General features: G+C 32.9%; 1 protein-coding gene across 1 annotated transcript; it reads left to right on the top strand.

Moving 5' to 3' along the window:
- The first annotated feature begins 249 nt into the window (after positions 1–249).
- LOC149557407 (plant intracellular Ras-group-related LRR protein 1-like) lies at positions 250–2,951 on the top strand. Its single transcript, XM_089832062.1, has 5 exons — positions 250–303; positions 395–634; positions 744–1,085; positions 1,651–1,817; positions 1,970–2,951. The coding sequence occupies exons 2-5, from the start codon at positions 452–454 to the stop codon at positions 2,691–2,693; spliced, it is 1,416 nt and encodes a 471-aa protein (XP_089688188.1). The 5' UTR covers positions 250–303; positions 395–451; the 3' UTR covers positions 2,694–2,951.
- The last annotated feature ends 7,088 nt before the right edge of the window (positions 2,952–10,039 follow it).

Here is a 10,039-nt window from a genome sequence, read left to right as displayed (position 1 = left end):
TATGCTGATTCCGTTGAGCCATTTTTCGCTTTGATGTTTATCATTGTAGTGCATGGTGGGCCCACGCTGACAAGGCAGATTTGTCCTCATTCGAAGCATTCATAATTCCATTGCCTCGGGACGCCAAATATTTACACCTCCTTTCCGTCCTTCTTTCCGTGGTTATCCGTACCCATTTTATATTGTTTACTTCTCCGTACTCACCCTCTGCTCCGTTATATAAATTGCCACTGATTCTTGTTTTAAATCATACCGGGATTTGCCACGACTACAGCTCTGTCGATTGCTCATCGAATGTGTCAGGTAATAATTTGTCTCGTCTGAGAAAATCTGATTTCGGCTTATATTTGTTGTTCTTGGGGTTTGTTTTGTGATACAGTTGTTTTTGATGCAGCTAATAATGGAAGCTTAGTTGGAAGGTCCGAATTTAGACTAGTTTTGAGCCCTGAAGATGAGGGCTGGTAATGAGATGATGGAGGTCGAAGGTCTGGGGAGCCCGCCGGATGGATCTGTGGTTGAAGAGTCTCGCCAAGCTTTGTGCCGTATCAATGATAACCTAACGCAGAAGCTCAGCGCTATTGATGCTCTTTCTGCTCCTGCCGCCATGGATATTGCAAAATGGCAATCTTTAAAGGTAAGGGTTTGGTTTCTGTTTTCGAGATGCTCTACTGCTGAATTATGTGTAATTTAAGGTCAATAATGAAAGAAGAACGAATCGGCTGAGAAATTGTGTCTGTGAGCAGGATGCTATGGAGTCTCAGGCCAAAAACGACGCAGAGAAGGAAAGCCTTTTGCATAAGACCGTGATCCAGCTTCATGAATTACATCAAATATATTACGGTCTCCTAGTCGCTGGGGAATCTGTAGATGGAGCATTAAAGAGCAACATAAAGGAAGACGATGAAAAGAAACCGGCGGCGCAAGAGTCGGAAAAGAGAATCGGAATGGCGGAAGAGCAATTCAAATCGACAATGGCGTCGACAGTGCTCGATCTCAGCGGACTTATGCTCCACAGGCTGCCAGAGACTCTGCAGAAATTGTCCTCCACAGTCGTCAAGCTAGATCTCTCTAATAACAACCTCGAGGTAAGGGAGATCAATTATACTTTCTTTGCAGGACTCTTTGCCATGAAATTCGCAGGCTTATTTACCGTCATTTAAGGTTTTCTTCGTTTTTTTCTGGTTAAGGAACCTTTCTGTTAAAGACGAAGGATGATTTACAGGCTTATTTATTTACTGTAATTTAATCTTTTCTTCGCTTTTATCTGATTGAGGAATCTTTTGCTTCAAGTAGAAGCGAAATTTACAAGTTTATTTACTGTCATTTAGACTTTTCTTCGCTTTTATGTGGTCGACAAATATTTCTTTTCAAACGGAAGCGAAATTTACATTCTTATTTACTTTCATTTAGACTTTTCTTCGTTTTTATCTAGTTGACGAATCTTTCAGTTGAAACTGAAGCGAAATTTACTTGCTTATTCACTGTTACTCCTAGAATTCTTCACTTTAAACTGATTTACGAATATTTCTGTTTAAAACTGTAGCGAAATTTATAGGCTTATTTACTATTACTTTCAGTATTCTGCGAATCTGCCGTTTGATCTGGTTTTGAGAAATCTTTATTTGAAAATCGGGCGAAATTTTCCTGCAGGCGTTGCCTGAAGCCGTGGCGAGTCTTCTGAACCTCGCAAGTCTGGATCTTCACTCAAATCAATTGACATCGCTGCCGGATTCGATCGGACGCCTGGTGAAGCTCAAAGTTCTCAATGTTTCCGGCAATATGCTCGCTGCGCTGCCGGATGGAATAGAAGGTTGCTGGTAGGTCATATATTTAAAATATCGCAAACACATTCCGTCATTTGCTTCTCGATCTTTAAAGTCATTTAAAACATTTCAAATTTGCAAACGCATTTCTTTTCTTTCTGCTCCGGAGATTCCTACCTGATCTTTGACTTGTTATTAAATGCCAGTGCCATGGAGGAGCTGATTGCGGATTTCAACCAGCTTTCCCGTCTCCCGGAAGGTATAGGGTTCGAACTCTTGAACATCCGGAGACTTTCAGTGCATTCAAACAGGCTTACTCGTCTCCCGTATTCAACCTCTCACATGATGCGCCTGCGCGTGTTGGATGTTCATCTCAATCACCTCGGAAGTCTTCCTGCAGATCTGGAAAACCTCACAAATCTCGAAGTACTCAATCTCAGCCAGAATTTCAACTATCTCCTATCTCTTCCGGATTCGATCGGTGGACTGAGCGGCCTGATAGAGTTAGACATCAGCTACAACCACATCAAAATGCTGCCAAACTCCATTGCTCGATTGGGAAACCTGCAGCGTCTAAAGTTAGAAGGAAACCCCTTGATTGAACCTCCTCCATCTGTTGTGGAGCACAGCTTGGGAGCCGTGAAGGAATACCTGGCAGAAAGGTTGAAGAATCCTGGCAAAAAGGGAAAGAAAGGTTCATGGCTGGGACATCTTTTGCCCACCAAATGGGGAAGACGTGGGGCAGGGAGCGGAATGAAGAAAAATTCAAGAGTTCTTTCTTTGAACGAAGAAAATGATTTATCCTCTGCGCGACCAGGTCATGATCTTTTCTCTCCGTTTCGCTTATTTACTCCTGGACGCACATCTTCACCTTTTCGCGCTTTTGCCACCCCTCTTCGCCCCGAGCGCAAGACGTACGCAGAAATCTAAGGTCATCCGCATAATGAAAATATTCCCTGTCGTTTAGCATTCTAACTTTTTGTTTTTCATGCACAGCTACAGACTTTTTTTGTACCATGTATACGTGAGTTTTTGTATTTTGTTTGTATAGCTTTTACTCTACCTAAATGAATATAAGTTAGCGTATGGAAGAAGCCCGTTCGCTGTATACCGATCGTACGGAATACCTTTTTAAATGGCTTAAATATCTTTATTTCGAAGCAATTGTGTTCAATTTTCTTTTCTGAAGTTACATCCTTATGGTCATTTAGTTGTTGGAATATAAATTAAGTATTGGCATTCGAAATGTTGGTTTCAGGATTCTAGAATTTGGAATCCAGATTATGATTAGGGAATTCAATTTGAGACCGTTTGGTCGACCAATAATTCATTATGAGAATTCAGATTTCCTTCCTTTGGTTGCACATTTGGAATTGGAATAACTAGAAACATTATTTATTTATTTTATTTTTTAACATGAATGAAATGTTTTTAAAATATATTTGATTTAAATGTAAATTTACAACTCCAAAAATTAAAATTACATTAGTTTATAAATTGTAGACTTTCATTAAACAAAAAATTTATGTCAAGAAAAGAAAATAAAAGAAATAATACTCAAACTAAAATTATAATTTTCACTGTCTTTGAAAATAACTAGCTGATATATACCTATATATATTACGCCTAGAGTAATTGTTCTCGAAGCATCTATTTTCATTAAATATTCAATGGTATTCTAATTATTTGAAAACTACTATAATTATTTCACTATATAAATTCAAAGAGTTCTTGATAGTGAAACCCAAAATCAGATATATTCATTGATGCATAATTAACAAGGCATGTTCTGAAACCAAATTAATGAATTTCATTGTTTATAAAATGTAAGGATAAATGATAACCCATGCAAATTGTTGAAGGAATGGAATAGATATAAAGGCTATTAGATGAATAAATAATTGTGGTTTTATGTATCACCATTAAATTTTTATTGACTATACACACACACACACGAGTGTGCACATATATAATTTGGTTATCACCAAGTTTCAAGTATGTGACAAAAAAAAAAAAAAAGTGCATACATGTGTAGAAATATTCATGAAAATTGTGTACTTGTTTGATAGCCTCTATATGAGAGTTTCTTAATAGTTTGAAAGAAATTCTAATTATTTCAAAATTGCTCTAGAAACTTCACTGTAGAAAGTCACAGAGTTCTTGGTAGTGAAACCTTGAACTAGATACATCTATTGATCCATAACTGATAAGATGAGTGGGTCAAAGAATGCATCCATGTGACCTTTCAGGCTAATTTTGAAGAGCTGGTAGGATTGAATCAGATCAGATACCTTTTAGTCAAAACTATTATGGTCGAATCTACGTGGCACTGAGTAGATGCCACATGGTATGTACACCTTCGTGGCTTTCTGACTGAAATGGATCAAGTTAGATTAGGTTGGGTCGAATCAATTTCGGTGGAAACACAAAAAAATATATAAGTCAAGCAAAAAATCCAATCCGTAGTTCATTTGTATGAAACAAGTTTGCCAGAATTATGAAGTGGGAAGGGCTATAGGAGTAATTCAGCTAGATCAGGTATGTCAACAATTTTTCCCAATTTTTAAATATGTTTCAAGTTTTACTATATGTTTCCTTAGGTAAAAATATTGGTTTTCATGTATTTTTAAATTTTTTTTATAGTTTTAAATAATTTAGATATTGAATATTATTATAAATCTATGTTTTTAAGTACTATATTAATTTTTAAATAATCTAATATTTGGAAACTTAGAAAAAATATTAAAGTTTAGTAAATTTTAGACATTATTAGAAAAATTAGATAAATTTCAAAATAATATTTAGAGAAAATAGTAGAAAATTATATTTAAAATATTAGAAAAATTAGAAAAATTAGAAAAGTTAGAAACTTTTGAAATTTTAGAAAATAGTAAATTTTTTTATTAAATATAGAAAATTATTTACAAAATTTAAATTTATTTATTTTTGTTTGTAATAATTTGAAATTGTTAGGTAAAGTTTAGAAACTACTGTTTGAAATATATGAATTTTTTTTTTAGAAAATAGTACAAAAGTCATTATATACACTACGAATTTTTTACATTGTCAAAAAATGTCATTGAAAATTATAAAAACATGATATTTTTATTTTTTTATTTTTTTGAAAAAATAAGAGATTGAAACTTCATCCTTTTATATACATTTCATTAGTTTACACCAACTTAAAATTCAAAACAGAAATATAACTTTTACATTGTTGAAGTTTAACACTTTTATTTTTTATTTTTATTTTATGTTAGCCTTTCCCTTTGTAAAAGGGTGACACATGTTTGCAATTTTACCCAAGTTGATGAAACTAGACTAATGAATGACATTGTAAGTAAAATGTAAGGATAAACAATAGATTGGTATTTTCTAAAACTTAGATCAGATGAATGATTTGTAATCATAATTAGTTTGAAAATTAGGAAAATAATCCCCTAGCCATAAAATTTTATTATAATGAATGAGGGATTATAAATAAAACCATATAATTTTCTAGTATTGTATAAAGTAAAAGAAAACACTTTAATGAAACCCTCAATAAAATACAAAAACTGATGAACAAAAATAGTTAAAGTAGAAAAAACTAGTTTAACATTTATGATTAATAATGAACAACAAAAGGAAATGATTGCTTGACAGGATTATAACCTACAAGTGCATTGGATATAGGAGGGCATCACATGAAGGAGAAAAAAAGGTTGTGTGAAATAAGTGGAAATGAGGGTGTGATCTAGGCATCAAAAAAATACATTTATTATTGTGAATGAGAAAGGAAAAATAAAATTCATAAAAATGCATGTCCAAACTTGCATCTTCCAACTATCCACGTGGAAAAGATAGACCCTAAACAATCATAAACTAATCTTATTATAGTAACAACTTAATAACATTTTCAATTGAGTGGTTCCATACATCTTCCCAAGTTTGAAGATGTGGTTTTAATAATCAATAAGGTATTAATAAAAAAATGGTTGTCTAGAAGCAAGTAAGTACCTAGGGTTATAGCATTCATATTTCAAATGATACACTAAAATGACATCTTATTGACCCTTACATGCATCTAGTGGATCCCATTTCCTAAAACTTCAACATAATAGATCAATGAGCTATAACAATCTACATATAAGTATATTGTAATGAGTGATATCTAATTATGTATTATCATGTAATTTTTTATTGCATCAAACATAAATCATAAGAAATTTTATGGTACAATATCATTGCAATTCAATCCTACCAAAATTAAGCATTTTTTTCTAATCATCATTGTTGTATTGAAAGTTAACTCCTTCCACTAGCTTGTCTCGGGAAAACTCCAATATAGCATCACTTTTACTTTTTGTTCTAAATTTTCAACATTAAAGACTGCAAGATTCACAAACACAAAGTTCTAGAGTTTGAATAGGAAAAAGTCAATTCATGTAACACTTTTCATTGATTTTTTCACTAATTTATTAAAAAAAATCCTACATAGAATCCTTATCTAGAATCCATATATTAAATTTTATGAAGGTACTATTAGCACACAAATTTTTCACTTAATTTTCTTCCATGGTTATTTTTTAGTCTTGTGTACATTCAAACATTTTGGCAAGTTAGGTTATTGTCATAGCTTGTGAAATTAGGATAGGTATTTTAAAGTCTCATGATGCATAATGAAGAGATTGATATAGCCTATGGTGATAAAATGCACATGGATTATTATAGGTAGCATTGGGAAAACACGTGATGACGAAGTACAAGAATGCATGAGGGAATTTTACACCAATAACATCCATCGATAAAGCTATTACCATAGTAACATTGGGACACATCCCTAATATTCTCATTTGCCACACTCGAGATGGGGATGCACTAAGACAGGTGGACAACATTCCCATGTCACTAGCAGGGGGACGTCCCCATGTCCTTACTAGGGATAGGAGGATGGGAACACATCCATCGACCCAACTTTGGAAGACCATCTATCCCCAATTTTGGGACATTAAAAATTGCAAAAAAAAAAAAAAAATTAGAAGGTTTTGTTATATTATTTTAAAATTATTATTTTTTCTAACCCTAAGGTATGTGGAGCCCATTTAGAGGTTAAAATCTCATTTAATTTTTATGTTTTCTCATTTATATTCATTTCATGGTTTCCCAAATTTTACAACAACAAGAAGAAGAAGAGTGAAGAGCTCATGGAAGGGTGATTATTTGAGTAGAGATAGTGTGTGGAACACAAAGAGGAGTAAGAATAAGCAAGAAGAAGAGGAGACTGGATATTTTTCAACTTGTTCAAGAGATTTGTGAAGAAATAGGTAGGGCTTTTCATGGTTTTATTATTTTATAAATTTTATGATATTTCAAGTCTAGATTGTAGTTTTTTGTTTCTAGTTTGTAGTTTAATTTCATTTCTACAATTTAGTATATGTTTCTTGTTTCATTTCCAAAAAAAATCTCTTAAATTTTACTTCAAAAAGTTGTGATTTTGAAGACGGGTATAGGCTAAAATCATGTATTTTTTAAATTTATTTTTTCATTTTGTGAAATGTAGTGTGAAAACGAGCTCATTGGATCATGACTCAAGAGGGTTAAGTCACATTGGTGATGAGATGGATTTAGAGGCCCATTCTCATAGAACCAAAGAAGATTATAACCGTGAGGTTGTGCATGATAAAGAGAATGAGAAAATAGATTCACAATAAGTAAATAATTGGTCACCCAGTCCACTAGCCACATATTACCCCTTTAGTTAATCTTTTGGAAAAGTGGGATAGGGGTAATTATGACCCTAAATCCCATCTTGCATTGTTTGCAACAAGGATAACTACAAAAATAACTATAGGTGGCAACACAAGGATGTGGAAATTCAACATTTGCGAGACAATGGTTTGGTAGCAAAATTGGAGTGAATGCACATTTCCTCTTTTGGAAAAGAAAAGGTGTGGTCCCATGGAAGTTCTTGATGAAAGAAAATAAAATGTATTACATATTTGAGTTCACCAAGATTTGGGGTGTTCCAAATGACTTTGGAGTTGAGGTACCTGGGTAAAAGTACAAAGTTGTGTCACCTTTTAGGCTGACTTATCAGAACGATTGAATTTGAGCATTCTTATCTAAAACTCAAATTTTTCAAACATATGATCTTGCTAAATTTATTCTAGATAAGTTATATATGGTATCACACTTCTCCAATTGGAAATGTCTATTAAATGCATGTTTTATACTAGTTAGTATCTAATTACAAAAGAAATACAACTATTTTAGAAAACTAACGTTTCAAGAACTCTTACTATTTTTTATGATTTTTTAAAATAAAAATATAAACAACATTTATAGAGCTCAAAGTCAAGAATATTCACATATAGAGTTCATACTGTTTTAATTAGATATAGTATTTTGTAATTAAAAAAATTCTACGAGTATGTATTTTAACACTCGGAAAGATGTCAATTTTGAGAAAGAAAAAAATATTAAATTAAATCAATAAAAATTAAAAATTATATGATGTTCTAGAGGAGAGTCATCTTTCAAAATCTATAAGTTTTTTTTTGGTTGGAATAGAATTATTTTGAAAAATGTGGTGGGAGAAAAAAAAGGAAAGGTGGTTTTATAGTCCACGACATTATGCCATAGTTTTTGGGTTTACATATGGTGACAGTGATATGGGACTACCTCGTACTCTTTTTTGAGAGGCACTTGGCACTACAAACGAGGCGTACATACCCTACCCCCAGTGGGATTTGAACTCTGAATCAGTATAAAAGAGAAAATATAGGTCTAAAGCCAATTTTTAATTTTGATTGTTCTAGCTACATATGTTATCTATAACATAATGTGAGATCAAAGGGAAATAAGTTTATTTCCATGTAGTTTTGTGGTGGGAACTAGACCTCTGATTTCTAGTGTTTTTCAACAACTAAAAAGTTATCATTAAAAAATAGGAAAATATATCATTTCTTATTCCAAATAATTATTAAAAATTATAGTCCTAAACTTCATCCATTTCTACACATTTCATTAGTTTACTTCATTTTCAAATTCTAAATATTAATACCAGTTTTATATCATTGAAGGTGAACAATTATACTTTTGTTAGCCTTTTCCTTTGTAAAAGGGTGACACGGATTTGTGCTTTTACCCACTTACCACCTTGACTGGTAAGAAATAGGTTCAAATTTTTCAACAAGATTATGAGTAGGGGCAACAACATTTTTCTACTACTAGACCACATCAAAGAACTATATCATTTGGAGGTGCAACCTTTGATCCATCTTCTAAATCTATTGTTTGCAATACCCCTAAATTAGCACATTGGTATTCTGAACCAATTTCAGTTTATCAATCTTACTTAAGTCTTATTGTACTAGGCATTTCTGATTTTGATAATCTCTACTAGACCTAAGAGTCAAATGTTGTAAATCATTAATATGTATTAATCGCATGCTTTATTTAATTCCTAAATATTGATTGAAATTAGCTAAAGTAATCTCCTAATTGAATTAATTTAATTATAAGTCCTAAGTACTTTAATTAAATTAAATCCACCCTCTTTAGCTAATACACATAAAGAAGGAATTAAAATACATTGATTTATTTAAATATATGTATCATAAGTGTTGAACATAATTATTTATTTAATTAGGATATTCTATTTGTTAGATTGTGGTGACTGATCAGGAAAGTACTGTACAAATTTTTTTTTTTTTGGAAGTAGCCGACATGGTAGCCGACATATTATGGCCGACATGTTATAACCCTAAAGCGGTTTAATACTTGTATAAAAAGGGCTTAGGGTTGGGTATTTTTCATATGTGGTGATACGAAATTGGTTCTTGCGGCGGTATTGAGCTGTAAGGGATTATGGATTGTAATCAGGTTGTAATCACTGGATTGTAATAAGATTGGACTTGCTGTTTGGTGGACGTAGCCCAGGGATTGGGTGAACCACGTTAAATCTTGGTGCCTTGTGTTTATTTCTGTGTGTTCTATTATTTTCTGTTATTGGTTATATTTGCATGTAGTTTTTATTTCTGTCCATGGTTTTTTCCTAACAAGTGGTATCAGAGCAAGGTTGTCTTTCAGTTATCCTCTGCAGGAAAGTCTCACGGTTAAGTGGGAGTCTCACAGTTGAGTGGGAGTGATGGCAGATGAGGGTAAGTTGAGGGTTGACAGGTTTAATGGGCAGAACTTCCAGTTATGGAAGATGCAAATGGAAGACTATTTATATCAGAAGGATTTATGGAAGCCGTTGGAAGGAAAAGCCAAGAATCGGGGAACTATGTCAG

Source organism: Cupressus sempervirens, chromosome 5 (genome assembly GCF_028749045.1).
Source record: "Cupressus sempervirens isolate cs-2001-9-10 chromosome 5, ASM2874904v1, whole genome shotgun sequence".
In the NCBI taxonomy this organism is placed as follows: Eukaryota; Viridiplantae; Streptophyta; class Pinopsida; order Cupressales; family Cupressaceae; genus Cupressus; species Cupressus sempervirens.
Note: the sequence above shows the minus strand (reverse complement) of the source record. Positions and strands in the feature narration are given on the sequence as shown.